At 37.8% G+C, this 20460-nt stretch overlaps 1 protein-coding gene across 2 annotated transcripts in view; it reads left to right on the top strand.

Moving 5' to 3' along the window:
- Positions 1-10492, top strand: part of LOC307149573 (uncharacterized protein) — a 38238-nt gene extending 27746 nt beyond the window's left edge. For both annotated transcript variants that reach the window (XM_079855947.1, XM_079855946.1), the window contains exons 14-19: positions 1256-1350; positions 3081-3807; positions 3888-4334; positions 4959-7061; positions 7326-7416; positions 9119-10492. In XM_079855947.1, coding sequence (XP_079712073.1) covers positions 1256-1350; positions 3081-3807; positions 3888-4334; positions 4959-7061; positions 7326-7416; positions 9119-9738 — 4083 coding nt within the window. In that variant the 3' untranslated portion in view covers positions 9739-10492. The remainder of the gene's footprint in view (positions 1-1255; positions 1351-3080; positions 3808-3887; positions 4335-4958; positions 7062-7325; positions 7417-9118) is intronic.
- The last annotated feature ends 9968 nt before the right edge of the window (positions 10493-20460 follow it).

Raw genomic sequence — 20460 nt, 5'->3', positions numbered from 1 at the left:
GCGCGATGCAGTATTTGCGGTAAAACAATTGCTGCAAAGACCGGTACCACGACAGATATGATGAAGACCTTGACGGTGCACGGCCACGGAGTAAACATAATAGCAGAAAGTTGCTTCGCCTTCGACTGGTAAATGAAGAGATACCTTGTTGATCACTCTGACAGTGTTTATATTGCAATAATGACCTACTGAGTGTACACAGCCGTTCAAAAATGTGTTTGTTAGTCAGAATTTTTTTTTTAGTAAGGATGCATTAAAGTTATCAAAAGTGACATTAAAACATGTGTAATGTTACAAAATATTTAGTTTTTAAATAAATGCTGTTCTTTTGACATTTTTATTCATCAAAGAATCATGAAAAAAATGTATCATAGTTTCCAAAATATTAAGCAGCAAACTGTTTTCATATTTCTGAAGGATCATGTGACACTGAAGTAATGATTTTGAAAATTCAGCTTTGACATCACAGGAATAAATTACATTTTGAAATATATTCAAATAAGATTTAAAATTGTAATACTATTTCACAATATTAAAAGTTTTACTGTATTTTTTATATAAAAAAAAAAATCAGCTTTGGTGAGCATGAGCTCTTTATAAAACATGTTTTGTTCCTTTGTGCTTTTTTTGTTCCTTTTGTGCACTGGCTAAGGAGCATGAGTCAAACTGAAAAAATAAAACCAAAATTTTCTGAGGTAATGTGTTATGTAATCTTGTTAAAATGGATTTCATAAAATTGGTATCGAAAAAAGTATCGTTAGGAACCGGTATCGAAACTGAGGTATCGAAAATGGCACCGGATTGAAAGATTTTGAACGATACCCAGCCCTACTTCAGTGTCAGTGTTTGCAAGAATTTGGGCTTTTAAATGAACAAAGACCATTTCATATGTTTGGTTCTTTGGTGCTTTATGAATGATCAGGGTTCAGTGTTTTCATCTTTTGCTTGATTCTGAATATATCTGTCCGTGACAGGTTACTGTACCACATGAATGATATGCAACAACACTGGGACAAAGTTTGAGGAAAGGGGAATATTCCTCTTGCTGTCACCATGTATGAAATAAGCTAAACTCAAGTGATAGATCCACTTTTAGTTGGCAAAGATCCATATGCATGCTACTTGTATCAGACCTAATCGACTAGTCAGTGCAACCCCTTGTTTATACAATAAAGAGTTTATCAGTTAAGTAATTTTACGTGGTTTAGTTGATCCCTAAATGTGAGTTCTACCGCATTTGCTTGGCTGCCTGCAGAAGAAAATGACCATCAAATTGCTGAAGGATCCAAAAGAATATATCAAGGAAGAGGTCAAAACAGAGGACAAAAGCAGTGAATCAATGGATGTAGAGTAAGTAAATCATGAGTAAGTAGGTCGGTTTAGCCCATTAGTGTGTAAATGTTCTGAAGTAGTACTTCATTGGAACGTAATGACATTTACTGTTTTACTGTCAGACTAAAGCCGCTTTTCCACCGAAATTACCCGGAACAATTTGTCCCAGGAACTTTTTTCCCAGGAACCTTTTTTGCCCCAGACCGGTTGCTTTCTGCGTTTACACCGCGGTCTAAAGTACCGGGAAGGTAAACTGCGCGCAACTGCTCCTCCCAGTCTGCGACGGACAGTAATCAGTTTTGAGCGCCACATTTATAAGTATGGAGGAGATTCAAACTGTGCTGCAGTTATTGGTTTACTAACGAGGTAATTAACATAACAAAATAGACGAGCACTGATACTAAAGCGTGTTCAGAAAGCTCGTATGCGTATAAAATTAGACAAGGTATGTTGTGAGATGACTGGGACGAACGCGCAAAAATTTCCTTTCGCGCAAATACGCTTAAAAAAAGCCTGAACCCCGTCTATCAATCATAAATAGTGACAGTCTTGTAAATAGTTGTTTGTTACCAACCTCAAAGCGCTATTTCAATCCTGTTATAGTAAATTTGTAACATGGTTTGCCTTGCAATAGATGACAATGTGTAAACATAATGACTTAATATTAAAAGCTGTGGCAGAAAAGAGACGAGCACTGATAAAGCGTGTTCAGAGCTCGTAATGCTAACGTTAGATATAAAATTGTATGTTATCAGCTATTGCGGACATTGGCCGTGAGATGGCTGTGACGAACGCGCAGAAAGTTTCCTCTTCCACAAATACCCAAATAATAAAGCCTGAAACTCGTCGCCAGTCCCCCAGTTTTTTTTATTAAATTCCATATTTGCAGACAGACAACTTTACTGCATGAAGCCACTTTTTAAAAGGGAGGTTAAAAATAAAGAAAATGCTGCGTGGAGTCATCCAACCAAAATGCGGCGTGAACACAACCAATCAGCTTGTGCAGCGCACAAGTCCCACCCCTGAAAGTTCCTGAACTTTGAAAAAGTACTACCTCGTGAGCAGGGACTATCGGAGGGGGAAATATTTACCCGGAACTTCATTTAGACCCTGGTTCCTGCGGTGTAAACACATCGAGTACCAGCCCAAAGTTCCTAGTTCCTGGGGAAAGTTCCTGCGGTGGAAACGCGGCTTTACTGTTAATCTCCTTTTTGTCATAGATGGGTGGAAGTGAAATGTTTGGTCACAATGCAAAAAAATGTGCTCCAAAAAAGAAGTCTTTTATCTTCATTTGTTTGCTTTCTTGAATACAAAATACAGCATGTCTAACAGAAAATAATTAATTAGTTTAAAAAAAATTAGCTAAAATTGAATGTGTTGTCAAGCGCATGGAACGGACATCAAATGTGATAATATAGATATTTCACATAATGATAATAATAGTTACTTATGTATATGTAGTTTACATCTTAGTGAGTCTTTCCAATGAAAAAATGTTATAAACATTTGATTCAAAGGCTTGTCATTGCAAAAAATCATACTCGTTTTGAATACTTGTGTATTGTAATTATTATTGTGTATAGTAATAATTATTCAAATTAATTTTGCTACTTATTCATATAGTATGTATATTTAAGGTTTTCCATTGTAGATCTTCCACTTTTCACGGGTTTTTTTTTTTTTTAAACATTGTTGTAACATTTAATACATTTTAATGCGATGTGTGTTGACAATTTCTTGATCTTTAGCAAGCCAAACAAGGGAAAAGACAAGGCACCACCATCTTTGTCATCTGTAAAAGATCTGAAGAAGGAAAGTGAAATTAAACAAGAGAGAACCACAGCTAAAGTTGATAGAGTGCGGAGCAGAAGCAGGGAAAATAGTCGACGTAGGTATAGTCGAAGCAGGAGCAGAAGCAGAGAAAGTGGCAGACGCAGATGTAGTCGCAGCAGAAGCCGGAGCCGAGACCGAAGCAGGAGCTACTACAACAGATACCGAAGTTCCAGCCATGAAAGGAGGGACAGTCGATACAGACACAAACGTAGTCGTAGCAAAGAGCGCCGACGGAGTTGCAGTCGCAGCAGAAGCAGAGAAAGAGAAAGAGGCACTCAAAGTTCCAGGAAGAGAAGCCGCAGCCCTGCCGACAGATACGATCGCTATGCAAAACAAACCAGTAGTAAGGATTCAAGCAACAAAAACAGAGCTAAAAGCCCTAATAATGTAGATGATGAATTATTGAGAAAAAAGAGAGAGCTAATGGAACTCAACGAAATGATTGCACGTAAGAAAGCTATTGTTGCTATGGAGCAAAATGCAAAAAAAATTGAACCTGAGCTTGAGATAGATGGAAAAACTGGAGTTACAACATTTGATTATCAACATGTGCATCGTGAAAACGTGTGGATGCCTGACCTAAAACCAGTGAAGTCCATCTTGAAGAAACAGTCTGAACCTCAGTCTGATCATCAATCTCAGGTTTGTTTTTACTTGGGCTCCTGGCTTTCGTTTTGTATCTTATTTTCTATTGCATATCTCACTGTCTCTTATTCTTTAAGGCTTCTGCAAGCAAGGAAACTACTGCTCCATTTTTAAAGAGTGAGAGTCAAGAGATGCAAATGGGATACCATCAACAGACTAGTGCTTTTGGCTCAAATACACCTGGCTGCTCTACATTTAAAAGTAATTCTGAGAGGACTTTGACCAGTGCGTGGCCTGAGAAGATATCTTTACCTCAGGTTGAGGATCCAGAATTGGTGAGAAAAAAGAAGCAATTGGATGAACTCAGTGAGTCAATAGCACGCAAAAGAGCGATATATGCCTTGGAACAGAAGGTCAAGGTTGGTCGGGAAGTGCCTGAAATGGAAGCAGAATATGAGTTTGAATCACACACAGATGACACATTTGTAATGTCTAAAGGGAACTTGTGGAGCTCTGAAATGAAACCTGATGTTCAACCGAAAAAGTCAATTTTGAAGAAACGCTCAGAGATTCTCAGCTCTCAGGTTTGTTCTTTGTAAAGGATATATAAAGATTAGCCCTCCTTGGTGGAAAAAACAGCTTACGATGGTGAAGGTTTTTTAAAACAGTTGTAGCTGAGTATTTACTGGTTGTTATGCGCCCCACCAGCTATGGTGGTCTATCAGGCCTGATTTTGGCCAAGATGGTATTTTATGTTGTGACCATTTTACAGTCCCATCTGATTGATCATAAAATGACTGGTTTTGACCATCTAGAAACCATATCAAACCAACTACCATCTGAAGCTGGTTTTAGCTGGATGTCCCAGCAGTGCTATGAAAAATACTTATGAAGCGCTTTTCCACCATCTGGCTGAACAGTTCTGAGCATGATGAGTTGGGTACCAGCAGCATTTCCACACCTTTAGCCAACTGCACTCTTTACAGGAAAACAGTGTTGGTGGAAAAGCATTAGTGATGTGCAAAACCACGACAGGCCACGTACTCCACAATGGAAACTGGTGTGATTCATCAACAGTAACCCTTTGGCTCAATGGTGGAAAAGCGCTATTGGAAGCCAAAATGAGCACAATGTTTTAAGGAAAAGCTACCTGATACTACAGTGTAATTTGTGAAACAATTATTATTGTTTTATTTGTATCTTTGCAGAGTGATGCAACCTCAGTTGATGAATATGGTCAACCATGTCAGGATGATTCTACTTTTACAAAGATGCTTTCTCAGACGACAGCAGCTTCGCCATTCAACAGGCCCTCAAATCCACAGCCCATTCATCCTGGTACTTTTGGCTTTTTCAAGCAGATCATAAACGAGTCTTCAGCAGCCACACAAGTCAGTGAATCGCCTCCTTTTAACAAGCTAGCAGTCCCACAGCCACTCACGCAAGCCTCCAGTTCAAGGTCTTTGCATGACCAGAAATCTTCCAACGTGTCCAAAGGTAACAATTCTCATGATGACCAACAGAGGGCAACATCTCACCAGCCTCCTGACCATCCTCATAGCAGTAACCCTTCAACAAGTCAGTCTTCACCATCAGGTCAAAAGCGCAATCTAACAACTCAAATGGAACGCTTCCTTAGTGCTCTCAACAAGGCTGACACCAGTGTTGTTAACTCATTGTTTCAAGAGGCAAGAAAGGATCTGACTTCAATGAATACACAGAAACCCCCTCAACCACATTTAGATAGAAACATACCCTTCATGGATGAGATATATGATCCTTTTAAGGAAGATGAAGACAGCGATCAGCCTTCCGTTATGGGTAAACATTCTGGCCAAGAACGAGGTAAAAACCCTATGAAGATTGAAACCCGTTTGAATGACCCTAGGAAAGATGACCTTTTGCCTCATGAAAGAGCTGTTCAGGATGGTAGTGGCTTTTCTCAACTTGTTGGAATGAAGTATGGTGTAGATCCTACTGCAAAATCAGAAAAGAAAAGTCCATATGAGCATCCGATGGTTTCAGAAAATTGGAGCATGCATAAAGATCCAAATCAGTTTTCTGAGCAATGGAATCAGTATGAAGAGGGCACTGATCCGTATGCAACACAGCACGAACATTACACTGATGATCACAGTCGGTATAGGGAGCGTAGTCAGTCTGTTGAATACCAGAAAGTCAATCAAAATGTCCTGCTTTCTTGCGTAGAGGACAGAGAGACGCCTGATAGTAATTTTGACAAAAGCTTAGCTCGTCAGCAGTCCGAAGAAAGCAATGAAGATAAAGACAGAAAGTCAGAGAACTTTGAAAAAATTCAGAGTCTTCTGCAGACAATAGGACTTCATCTAGACACAGCAGAGGTTAGCAAATTAGCAGACAGGACACAGGAGCGGTTGTATGGCAAAATGAGAAAACCTTACAGTGCTGCATCTCACTCCTTTGATCAAAAAAGGGAGCGATCAGTGAGCCAATCTAAGCAAAGGGGTAGTAGTAGTAGGGCAGATTCCTCAGACTCTGAAGGTGTCCGATCTGTTTCCCCAGCTCAGTCCTCGAACCGTAAGGTTTACATGAGCTATAAGGACACTGTAAAATACAAAGACCAGCACAAAGGGGAAGATGTAGACCTAACTAGCATTAAGAGAACCGTAGTTAATTTGAAACCAACAACAGACAAGCAAGAACCGTACGAAACTTCATCTGAGCAGTCCGCTGTTTCTCAAGTTTCGTTCCAACCAGTGACCGGTTTAACCACAGTTCAACCTGATAGTTCCCAGTATGCCCAAAATCCCAATGTTCCCACCTATTCCGCTTCCCAGTATTCCCAATACCAAAGCAGTGACCAACAGTTTTGGGGTGTGGCTCCTGGTATGTACCCTTATGCCACTGTGCCTCCATCCCCTAATTTAGGTTATGCTAGTGGTCTCCAAGCAATGGCTCCACATATGATGGCTTCTTATAGTTCGTACACTGCACAAATGGCCAATCCATATTGTGTGCCGCCTACTCACTCCATGCCATATCCTTATGGTCCTCCACCTACTCACAACCCTCTCCACCTCTCCTCAATGGACGCTTCCTACAATAGCCAAGCGGCTATTCAAATCCCAACAAAGCCTGTTAGGTGCCTCAAAACAATAGAAACAGTCCCAACAATCCAAACAGTTCCAACCGTTAAAGCGGGGCCTGTCAGCGCACTTGTTAGCATACAGCCTACAGAAGACAATCAAGCAAAAAGTACATCGGAGGAAGCCAAGAATAAACAAGTTGCTACCATAACAGAAGACGACATCAAGGCTAAGCAGAAGAAACGGGTATGACATCTTTCTTCAAACTTCTCACATGTGGAATCCTCTGTTGGGTGATCCATAATATACATGTTATACTTAATTTATACTCATGTCATACTTTGTAATTCTGTGATATGGCAAATATTGGAAGCTATTTAAGGACAATGTTGCATTGAGCTAATTGTCTTCAGCTTGTAACATTTGGAACCTGTGATAAATCTACTGATTGTTTTAGCACAATTTTGTCAGTGAGAGTGTTTTGTTCTTATATAATTGTACTCTGGGCAGCTTGAACAGTTTAACCAGAGAATGAAGCTGAAGAAAGAGCAGCAAATGGAAGCCCAGCGAGCACGTGGACAAAATCGGAATTCGTCTACAGGTATTAGTATTTCCAGAGTCTTTAGGTTCAGGCATTTATTGACTACTTTATTTATTGAGCTTCAGATGTAATTACCTGCATAGTCTTTTTTAAATTATTATTATTCTTTTGTCTTGCAAGAACCTTAGTCATCCAGACCAGTACTTTCATTCCCAAGAAAGTTCAGGTAGTTCTTAGGTCATAACAGGGACAATATGAGATTATGGTGTAGCTTACTTAGTCCTAACCTAGTCCTTTGTCATGCGATCAGAAAACATTATTTTGCAGTGTGGAGATCATGGATCATGGAATGTATCAAAAGGGGGGGAATGCAAATAGATGAACTGTATCATCAAAAGTCAGGGGTTAGCAGAGTTGTTAGTGTCTTATTCTTAATCATAAAGTGGATGATGTCTCTCATTATCATTCACACTATATAATGGCTTGAAGCATTCTGGACAAAACACAGACGCTGATTGGTGGTTCTTAAATCAGCGTGGGCTAAATTAACCAATGACGGTTTACTTAGTATTGATATTTGTTGACATACCTTTTAATATTACAAATACTGCTAATTTGAGTGTTTAATGTCAGATATATTAGATGCTTTATTTGTCATATAAACATTTATTTAAAAGCCAAATTTGTACCAGACTTCAAGCAGACCCCTGCTTCCACAATCCATGGTGGAGATTAATGGGTTATTTATTTAATAGCCGACCTTGAAATTAGAATCTTGATTAAATTGTGAAAACATTGGTAATAGTTTTTTAAATGCTGATTTTATGTTTAAAAGTATTAGATTTTTTCAGACAGCAAGCTGGAAACACTGTCTACACTGGATGTGCGTATTAGAAGTAGATTGTTTGCAATATATTCAGTGGCGCTGTCTACACCGGAAGTCTCCGTTACAGCATGTTGGGATGCACTTTCTGTTGACAAAAAGTTTGGTTTCTCTCTTCTTTTTTTCACTTTTTAGATCCGTTTCTTACACTATTTTTCATATTTAAAATCATAAAATGTCTAAATGCTTTGCAGCGCATTTACCATTGCCCTGAGAATATTTGCCATCGAAATCCAGTCATTTCAATAGGAATACACGTGATCAGGTCAGGGTGAAATATTTCCTCAAATTTCACAAAGTGTTCAGTTGGTCACGCAAATTCGCCACATTGACCAACAGAAAGCTTCTTGAGTTTTGAAGTGATTTCTGCGTGAGCTGCGAATTTGCAACCGCACCTTTACTTCAAAGCTGTGGTTTGGTGATTTATTTCCATATGGAAATGCAGTTGTATCAAAAGTAGCATAAATGCTATTCTTAAATAGCTCATGCTAAGTCACTTTTTACATCACTGGATTTTTGTTGAAAATAAATTAGGATTTACCCATGATTTAGGGCGTAGTTGGGACATTAGCTTCAATGCTTCTAGTACCGACTCAACGCCAGTCGCTTCCAGTGTAGACACGTGTTCTCGCAGTAGATGCAGATCAGATGGTAGATGAGAGAAATTGTACCTTAAATCTTTTATCATTTGTCTACTCATTTTCCCAAATTAGATGGAGATTAGATAGGATTAGGAACAGGTCTTCTGCTATAAATATCACTTGGTAGGTCTTGAAATGATGTTAGATTATGGACCACCATTTAAAAAAAAAAAAGAAATGTTCACTTGGTCAAGCCTGTTGAGGTTAATGTACACCCTATATTGTAACATATTTACAGGTAAAATTACCCCCAGTGAGATAAAGAATGTGTGGATATGTGGCCACTCTCTTGTGTTTTGGGCTGAGAAGAGGGCCACTTCCCCAGAGTTTGGAGTGCAGTTGGGCATGCACCCGAACTGTGTGCGCGTTTACTGGAAGGGCATGCAGGGCATGACGTGGCAACAGCTTGTACCTTTGCTGCTCCAGCTCAAAGACAACTGGCCCAAACCTGATGTGCTTATAATCCACTTGGGTGGAAATGACATTACCACAACTGCTCCAGAAGCCTTTATTTCGACTGTGAAGAAAGATATGACCTCACTGAAGAGCATATTCCCCCAGTGCCTGCTAGTGTGGTCCAGCATCCTTTCACGACAGTCCTGGAGGGGTACAGAAGATAGCAAAGAAATGGACATCATTCGCATGGCCATTAATGACAGCATACAAGAAATGATGCCGGGACTGAGTGGCACTGCTTTGAGCCATAGCAACATACAGCCCTATTTGGGACACTACAGACCAGATGGGGTTCACCTCTCTGGGAAGGGCATTGATATCTTCAATCTCAACCTTCAGGCTTTTCTGGAGAAATGGGAGCGTGAGACGAATAAGACAGAGACATCTGACCCGTCAGTTTGAGATGATGAAATTCCTGAAGCGGTCATTTGTTTTGTTCAACTTGTACAGTGCCATGTCTGTTGTTGTTTTTTTGTTTTTTGTCACTTCAAAATTGATTGTTATACAGCTTATGTAGAATGAAAGCATTTCTTTTCTATACATGCATATTACAAAAATATTTTGAAAGAATGTTAGACTTGAGTTTTTACTTGTTCTGTTTTATACATTTAGTTTAATGACAAATAAAGACAAGACAATTTAATCACATAACCTTACTGTTGTCTTTTGATTAGAAATAAACTTTGCTTTGTGTCATACACATGGGTTTTAAAATATAAAGAAATCTATCTATAACTTCCCTTGAATTATTTATTTTATTTTAGTAAATTTAGCTGTCAGGAAGCGTCCGCTCCATTTAACACATTTTACAAGGATTAAATGCGTTCCACAAATCAGCTCAAGGAAATTATATTTAAAAAAAGTATTTGAATGCAATCGGGGTCTGTTAGAAAAGTAGCCTCTTAATTATGCCAATGATTTCTAATGCTATAGATCAGTGAATTCCAAACGGTTCCACCGGGGGTAGTTTTTAATTTTGTGCTAAAAACTACCAGTGATTGGTTTCACTCATTGTTGATGTTTCAAACTTGTTGAGCTTCTATTATTTGCGTTCCACCATAAAGATTGTAAATACCTTTAAACGATAAATCATACTTTATTGGAGAAACTATCGAGAGTCTGCTGAGTCATGGAAACAAAGCGACTTGAACAGAAAAATGCGAACAAAAAAAAAAACATCTTAAATTTGATTGGTTAAACTCATCTCGGAAGATCATTTCCCATCGTTAATCATTAAATGTCTATAGACTGCTTAATCATAAGAGAGGTTTAGTTATAGCATTGTTCCATTTACTTATATGGCTGTTGTTGTTTATTTTTTTCATTTTTTTTTTTACCTCCATAGAGCTACATTTCAACATTTAAGATTTAAATAGGACGAAATAGGAACTGAGCAAAATAACAAAATGATCATAAGATTTCCCATCGCCCATAAACCCAAAGACACTTTCACCAAGAGAAAATTTGACATTTTTCTCCATCAAAATTTCCATCACAAACTGTATGAGATGATCCACACACATCAAGACCTTTACTCCACTAGACTAGAGAGAGAAGTTCACACAGGACAGTGCCTGCTTATTTTCTCTTGATGTTATAGGTAAAATCTTAGTTTGTAGTTAGGGCCTGTTTTCACAGGGCTTAGATTAAGCCAGGATTAGGTCAGTTCGGTTAGGACATTTCAGTAGCCTTTATAAGTGTGCCTTAGGAAATAACATGGTGGTCTGCATCTTGAGACAAAACTATGGCACTGACTTAGTTTAAGATGTATCGGTGCAAGTTGCTTTCAGTTAAAACAGCTCAAAAATGCAGTTTAGTCTGGGACTAGTTTAAGCATTGTCTGTGAAACCAGGGGTAGATGTCCCTTCTAACATTATAATGTAATCACATTCATGTTAACCTTTCTTGGTATGTCCCTCTGTTGTCTCTGTTTCTTCCTCCATCCATTTGCACATGTAATCATCTTGGTGTCTGTGTCTCCTGGAATCTGAATCCGTTAGGAAAACTCTCACTGGGAACTCTCCAGGTAAGTGGTGGTTCTCGCTTGATGAACGTCAAATGATTTGGTAGATGTTTCACATAAGTGTAGTATAATAATAATAATGGAAATATTTACTTTTAAAGCACCCATAAATTGGATAATGTTTTGAACTAAGGTTAAATGTCTATGGCTGTGCCATTGTTGTAAATCAATAAGCGAGTTAAAACATGAAGCAAGGAAATTAACAAAATCTCTGTAGTACGTACTAAATATATATATTTCTGTACTGTGTGTGTGTATATATATATATACATATATATATGCACACACACTTTTAATTGGAAAAGTAATGTAAATGTGTTAGTCAATATGTGTAGGAACCCTGGATATTTTCCTCTGAATCCTGCTTATTTAAATAATGTCATTACAAGAATAAACCAGGAGCACCTGAAGTTGAAACATAAGCAGAGAACAACATAAGAGATGGTGAGATGACTACATTAGATCATTACATGAAGGCAAGTATTTGCTGAGATATATATATATATATATATACACACACACACACCAGAAATCACGTACATGCCCTAAAACACAGTCTGGTTAAGGGAGCAGGAACAGTATGGACTGCATGGGCGATGACCAGTGTGAAAAAACACACCTCATAGACTTTGCAGATGTGATTCAAATAGAAGATATGTCTGTTTGGTTCCCATTCATTCAAGCTATACATTTCCATGGGTTTTATTATCCTACAAATGGAATTTCCTGATCAGATGAAGCAAGTAATGGCGAGAAGCTCCTCACTGATGTGAAGTACTTCTTCTCCAGACCGGGGTTCATCAGACATGCTTTGTGACCAAGAGCTGTTCTTTTATTTGGTGGCTAGATTTACTTTGATGTACTGTATGGTAGCAAAATATGCATTTCTTCTCTTCTTTTGCTGGTTTCCTAATCTAGTTATCTAATAAAACTGCCATTGTGTACTACAACGATTGTTGGCTCTTTGATGAATGCTTTGTTCTTTTGTTAGTTGCTTTGGATAAAAGCTAAATGCATACATGTAAATGTTTTCCTCCCTATTTAGAGAAAAAATGCTTTGGTTTTGTTGGTAAAATGTAAAGTTATAAATAATAAAGAAGTGGATCTCTAAATAAGCTATGCAACTTGTTTCAGACTCATTCAAGGTGTTTTTAAATCTCACTTTTATCAACCACCCAGACATGAGGACAAGAACGTGAAGTCATTATGTGTCTTGTTTTCTATATTATAAGTTGAGTTAGTATTTCAGGAAATGGCACCAAACTCTCAAAAAGAGATTATGCTTCTGTCTCACTGCAAACTTTTCCATTTTAAAAGCATGTTGAAAGTCAAAATCCCATTGGCGATAGCCAATAGGTAGGGGGAACCGCTGACTTCCAGTTCATGAGAATGAGTCTATGGGTTTGGGTCCATTGGTAAAGAGAAGTTAAAACACCTGAACACTCCCCAAGAAGTACAATTTTGGGCACGGCCAAAAAAAGTGCAGTGAAGTTGCTGGTTCAGTTGCACGATGAAGGCAAAATCTGGAAATATTTTGTTAAGTTTAGTTATGGACCAGTGAGTTCTGTGCACTACCCTGAATTGAAGATGAATGTGTTCAGGCAAGGACTGAGTCCCAAACATTTTCCTCAAGTACTGTAGTTTAGCTCCTCCTCACAAAGCATCCTCAACTGAGCCATTGAGGGGGTTTGATTTGTATTAATAGTATAGATTTAGATAGGATTAGTAATGTGCTAATATATCCTCAAGAATATTTTGAGGGGAAATTAGGAAACTGCTTATGAATTAAGTTCTGTATCTGAAAATGTCTAAATAAGTGAGAGCTGGGTAAATCAAATTTCTCTTGAAGTTGAATAAAGGATGCAAAAGTATTATCTATATTGGCCAACTGTAACTAAGCCATGATCCCTCCAAATTTTGAAGTCCCCAGCAGCAAAAAGGAAATCTGATGCAAAAACAGGTGCTGTAAAACAAAGGCCTACTGCGAGATGAAACGGAGACCAGATCTTTAGAGAATGTTTAACAGCAAGGTTTTCAACTAAAGTGGTGTGCTTGAAGGGAGTGGGCGCACGAGGATGTTAAGTTGCAGGTGAGCAAGAGCTTCCATCAGAACCCACTGGAATTTCTGAAGTTGCAAGTCATGCTGTTCCCACAATAGCATATTTCTTGTGTTTGCTGCTCTGTAATAAGTTTAAAAATATGGTAGGGAACTTTGGTTTCATGAGATGATTTGACTAGTTCATTTCAACTTATTCTATATAAAAAATAAATATTCTGCTGCAAAGCGATTAAAAAAAGATTTTGGGATAGTAAGGCACAGAAATTTAGGAAGAACGTTCATTTTGATAACATTCACCCTTCCTATTAAAGAGAGAGGGAGACATCTCCAAGATATGAATAGAGACTTAATTAACAGAATGGCTAATGTTGGCTTTAAACAAGTCAGGATGTTTATAGTTCACCTGTCCTGGACTAATTAAAACCATTGCTAACCTTGAATGGAAAGTTTGATTATGACATCTGAGGGAAAGAAGCATTCAATGGGAACAACTCACTTTCATAAAAGTGCACTTTGTATCCAGTGAAACAACTAAAGGATTGTAGAATTGAAAGGGTTTGAGGAATTGAAGTATAAAAGTAAAAGATTGTCTGCATTTAGGGAAACCTGCACGGATTATGCCAGTGACCTGAGCTCTGGAGCGTAGGGCGATAACGAGGGGCTCGATGGCTATCACAAGTTATAGTGGAGAGAGGATTTTTGAATTTGGCACAAATTGATGATCCATGCCACATCTGTGCTTGCAAAGACTCATTTAACTCTCCATCACGACAACCTCAACTATTACCAGTTCACCTACTTACAATGAACTGTATCAAAGGAGTTTAACTTGTATATTCTATAACCTTTTCAAAATCAAAAATCTGTTTATAGTTACAAAATACACTCAAGTTGGTCAGTGAAAACATTGGAAATCTTTTCTCTGTACTTTTGTCAGTTAAATAAAGTTTAAAGAATGAACAAATCACAGATTCTTGATTTCCCAACTTTTTTGGAAATGGGGTTATACATAATGAACAGCCATGTGGGAATGGTCAAGAATGAAATGGGTAATTAAAAAATAAGTTTGATGGACATGAGAAAAAAAGGAGTATTTCCTTTCTATTTCAATATATGTAATGTATTCCTGTGATCAAAGCTGAATTTTCAGCATCATTACTCCAGTCTTCAGTGTCACGTGATCCTTCAGAAATCATTATATAACTGTGATATATTTCCCGGGATTCTTTTTTAAATAGAAAGCTTGAACAGCATATCTTTGAAATAGAAATTATTTGTAAATTATTTGAACTTATTTACACTTTTGATTGAATGCATTATGAAATATTACTGACCTCAGACTTTTTTATTCTCCACACTAGAGGTGTTAAATTTAAAAACAGTTAGTTTTCGTAGTCTATGTACGTGTTTGTGTTGTCAGTGAGAAGACAAATCTGACACGATTTTTTTCCCCTGCTTGCCACCACAACACATTGCGCCCCCAGTGGCCTAAAGCTGACACTACATGAGGTTTCCACATGTTACCCGTCCAGACCATAATAACCTCCAGGGCATCTTAGCATGTTGCATCTTGCATGTGATGTTGGGTAAGGGGGCTTGACTGTCAGTTGGTGTGTTTTAAATGATCCTGAATGTGTTCAGGTCTGGGTTTTGTGCAGGCCAGTCAAGATCTTCCACACAGATTATCAAAATCATTTCTGTATGGACTATATCTTATTATTACACTGAAGGAGTGGATTCTGGAATGCACTGCTGCTTCAATGTATATGTAAAGAGTGATTATAATCAAGGTATTAATCAATATGTTTCCTTCTAAATATCAAATGAGCTGAATGACTTCTCTGGAGATTTTACTTTGTTATAGATGTTACCAGTGTGATTACTGAAATGTTATTTTCGTGTATTCTTTAATGGCTGTATTTGATTTCTGAATGCAGTAACAGTGCTTGCTCATTTAGCTGAGTTTCCAGAAATGAAATATGGATTTGAGAATATGTTTGAGAAAGGTCTTCAACGTGTTAAAACATATAGAGGTCATTGAAGCCAATAGTTTAAAGGAGAACTCCGGTCAATTTTAACATAGAGCTCATTTTTTGTACATTTGGAGTGCTGTCAATACAGAGAACAACGACAAAAATCGGTGTTGCCTACACCGTGTTATCCTCTTTTTAAAATTTGCACCCTGTTGACTTCAATGGGGCAAGTTTTAAACCTGCTTTTAGCCTCTTAACATCCTTGATGTGTCATTACAAGTGCACAGGTCATGTGAGTGATTCCTTCAGAGTGAACACGGTGAGTCTGACTGCAGTAGATGTGAAAGATATTAATAAAAGTGATGTTATTTCAGCCAGCGCACATACCTGTATTTACATCCCGTTTTCGGTTGAAGTCCATAGTAATAGAAATAGAAGAGGAATTATCTCAATTGGAACCCTCCTATAGAATCTCCTCTAGCCCCTCCACTTTGCAGAATATTCTTAAATTAAAATATGAATACAATACTATTATATCAGGACAGGTATGGGATCAATTGTTGAGGATAAGACAAAAATATTTTGAGTTGGGGGATAAGCCCCATAAATTGCTGGCGTGACAGCTGAGGGGTTTACAAGCAAATAAAGTCATACACAAAATCAAATCAAAAGCAGGAGACATGCTTGTGGATCCTAAAAGTATAAATGATCGCTTTAGAGAATATTATGAACATTTATATACGTCAAAAGCAAAAGGGGACATTTCTAATTGGCTAGGACACTTGAATCTTCCTAAATTAAGTGATGTTGCTCGTGAGGCTTTAAACTCTGAAATTACTATTTCAGAGATTGTTGATTCTATAAAATCTTTCCCTAACGGCAAGGTGGCGGGGCCAGACGGTTTCGGCATTGAATTATATAAACAATATTCTGGAAAGCTGGCTCCCCTTTTACTGAGGATGTTCACTCATTCTCTTGAAACTCAAAAATTCCCTGACACATTATACGATGCTAATATCTCACTAATATTAAGACTGAGCCCTCATCTTATCGCCCTATTGCATTACTAAATTCTGACATGAAAATTTTTACAAAATTATTAGCTAATAGGTTAAATAAATACATTTCCTCCATTATACATATGGATCAAACTGGTTTTGTTCCCTTATAGATTTTCATTTTTTAATGTTAGAAGATTAATAAACATAATATACCATAAATATAAAAAAGGCTCTAAAGTGGCTGCTTTGTGCTTAGATGCAGAAAAGGCTTTTGATCAGGTGGAGTGGCCCTATATGGTGAAAGTTATGGAGGAATGTGGGTTTGGTAGTCGTTTTGTGTCATGGATTAAAACATTATATGCTCACCCAACCTCGTCCGTACTCACAAATCAAGAAAAGTCAAAATCCTTTTTATTACATCGAGGAACACGTCAGGGGTGTCCCCTCAGCCCTTTACTCTTTGCAATTGCGATAGAACCCCTTGCGATCAGTATTAGAAACCATCCATCTATTGAGCCTATAAAACTGGGAAATGTAGATCATCAAATCTCCTTATATGCAGATGATGTTGTTCTCTTTCTGTCAAATCCTGAGCAGTCTGTCCCTTTGCTGTTAGATCTTATAGAATCTTTTGGTAAAGTCTCTGGATATACCATTAATTGGCAGAAGAGTGAATTCATGTCTTTAAATGCTGATCTTGCTACTGAATTCCTACAAAATCTCCCATTCAAAATTACAGACAGACTTAAGTATCTCGGAGTCGTTTTGCCCAAAAACCCCAAATTCATTTTTAAGTTGAATTTTCTTCAGAAATTAGAGGATTTAAAGATAAACATTAGCAAATGGAGAACTCTTCCTCTTTCTATGATAGGCCGTATAAACGCTGTTAAAATGGTCTCTCTGCCTAGATTCTTGTATCTTTTTCAAAACATTCCTATTTTTCTGACAAAGTCTTTTTTTAAAACATTAGATTCAATAATCTTGCCTTTTATCTGGGGTTTTAAAGCTCACAGAATATCAAAAACACATTTACAGAAACCAAGGATTAAAGGTGGGCTAGGGTTGCCTTGCTTTTTGCATTATTATTGGGCAGCGAATGCAAGGGCGCTTGTTTATTGGCAGGGGGATTATAAAACAGAGATTTCTATTGACACTCCCCCCTGGGTAGCCATTGAAAAAAATGGTGTTAAAAATAGTTCACTTCCAGCACTTCTCTTTTCCAACCCTGTATTACCCACATCTGTTAAGGTGGATAATTTCATTGTTTCAAACTGTTTGAAAATATGGCGCCAAATTAAAAAGGTATGCCTGACACTGCTATTTTTGCCCCAGTATATCGAAATCATGCATTTACCCCCTCTCTATCAGATGCAACATTCAACATATGGAGGCTGAATGGTATTGTTACTTTGGAGGATTTATATATTAACAAACATTTTGCTTCTTTTTCGCAATTAAAAGATAAATTTTCACTACCCACAACACACTTTTTTCGACACTTACAGATTAGGAATTATGTGCGCCATGCAATGCCTAATTTTGAATCTCTGCCTGAGGAAAGGAGGATTTATATACTGCTGTTGGGCTCCCCTGATTCCAAACATTTGATTTCAGATTTTGTTTCTGTGTTTTCTGAAGAAATGAGTTATTCTACACGCTCTTTAAAAATGCTTAGGAGGAGGAATTGGGTATACAGATTGGAGCTGAAGAGTGGGAGGAGAGCCTTAGCAGGGTCCGGTCTTGTTCTATTAATTCCAGACATCAGTTAATTCAATTTAAGGTGATGCATAGATTGCACTATTCAAAATCAAAATTACATAGAATTTTTCCCACTGTTTCTCCTACATGTGACCGGTGTAAATCTGCAGAGGGCACTCTTACCCATCTCTTTTGGACATGCCCGAAGCTTTACGAGTTTTGGTGTAGCATTTTTAAGTGGTTCTCTGACATGTATGGTTTTGTGTTTAACCCTGATCCAGAGATTGCATTATTTGGATATTCTGTTTCTTTGTCAGTCCATACTGTCTCCGTACAAAGCACTATTATTTATGGAATGATTATTGCTAAAAGCATCATTCTAAGACTCTGGAAAGTGGATACTGTTCCTCAGTTTAAGACCTGGTTGGCTTGCCTCACTGGAGTGCTCCACATGGAGAGAGTGCGGTATGGTGTTATTGGTAACCTTGATAAATTTTACAATATATGGCAACCATTTCTGGATCATCTTGCCCAACTTAACGCTAAACCTGACCAGTAATGTAGGACATTGTATGCTGTCTGTTCTGCCCTCTACTGAATTCTTGCTTGTTTTCTTACTGAAACGATATACGCCCTGATTGCCTTATTATTATTTTTGTATTATTTATTTATTTTTTATTTATCATTATATATATATTGTCATTATTAATAGTGGATGATATTAATAATTATATATGTTGTTTCTGCTAATATCATCATTCATTGAGTTGTATACATCTTAATGTATTTTGTTTTCTTTTTTGTAAAATGTAAAATCTTAATAAAAATACTTAAAAAAAAAAAAAAAAAAGAAGTCCATAGTAATCGATTGTCGAGTTCACGCGCATTGGTTTAGTACCTATGATCATGCGCGTGAACTCGACAATCGATTACTATGGACTTTGACCGAAAACAGGATGTAAATACAGGTATGTGCGCTGGCTGAAATAACATCACTTTTATTAATATCTTTCACATCTACTGCAGTCAGATTCACCCGTGATCACTCTGAAGGAATCACTCACATGACCTGTGCACTTGTAATGACACATCAAGGATGTTAAGAGGCTAAAAGCAGGTTTAAAACTTGCCCCATTGAAGTCAACAGGGTGCAAATTTTAAAAAGAGGATAACACGGTGTAGGCAACACCGATTTTTGTCGTTGTTCTCTGTATTGACAGCACTCCAAATGTACAAAAAAATGAGCTGAATGTTAAAATTGACCGGAGTTCTCCTTTAAGGGACCATTTCTTTGTTAAAGCCTTACTTTCCAGTTAGACTAAAGTGTCGCTCTCCTTCAGAGAAAGAACGCATTATCTTGATGTTTTGAGACGACTCTCCTGTTTATAGTTAGAGCATGGCCAAATCCAACCTGGGAAAAGCTGTGTGTTGGTGTGTGTGTGTGTGTTGGTGTGTGTGTGTTAGTCTTCTTGGTTGCAGGTTAAGGAACCACTGGTATTATTGGAGATTTACTGAGTTGTTGTTCTGGACATGTTGGCACCCAGAAACACAAATCTGCGATCCGGAAGGTCACGACGCGCCTAACTTCAGGGTCCGAGTGTCAGCGGCATAATCGATGGAGATATGCCTCAGTCTATCTGTATATGTGTGGAAAATTACTATGTTTATCTATTTCTTAGCCAATCAGAAACTGCAACCTGAAGCAATGACGTAGCTTAGACCTTGGTGTAGGGTATAACTCCTGTGTGTGTGTGTGTGTGTGTGTGTGTGTATGTGTGTGTGTGGTGAAGGGTATAACTGCTGTGATCTTTGTAACTGTAGTAAGCAGGGCGGCCTACAAACTCCTGTGTGAGTCTTGAAGCTGAACTTCTGCTGATGAAACTGCAAACTATGTTCAGTAAAACTTTTCTTCAATTTATTGTAATTCTGACTCCGGGTCTTCTTTCAAACATCTGGTCCTTGGGTCCTGTTACCCTCTGACAACCACACACACACACACGCACGCACGCACGCACGCACGCACACACACACACACACACACACACACTCACACTCAGGATTCATTAATGAATAAAAAGTTGAAAAGAACAGCATTTATTCAAAATAGAAATCTTTTCTGATAATTTAAATCCTTACTATCACTTTTTATTAATTTAACACATCCCTGCGGAATAAAAGTATTAATTTCTTTTTTTTTTTAAAAGCACTTTTTTATCACTGGTACTGTATATTGTTACAAAATATTTCTCTTTTATATCATTTCTTTAATAAATATTTGTGCTTTTGATTTTTACAATTTTATTTAGGAGACTCAATAAACAAAACGATGCTGTATCGCCGCGTTTGATTGGTTGATCTTGGCTTGACGTC

Source organism: Squalius cephalus, assembly GCF_949319135.1.
Source record: "Squalius cephalus genome assembly, chromosome: 21".
In the NCBI taxonomy this organism is placed as follows: domain Eukaryota; kingdom Metazoa; phylum Chordata; class Actinopteri; order Cypriniformes; family Leuciscidae; genus Squalius; species Squalius cephalus.
Note: the sequence above shows the minus strand (reverse complement) of the source record. Positions and strands in the feature narration are given on the sequence as shown.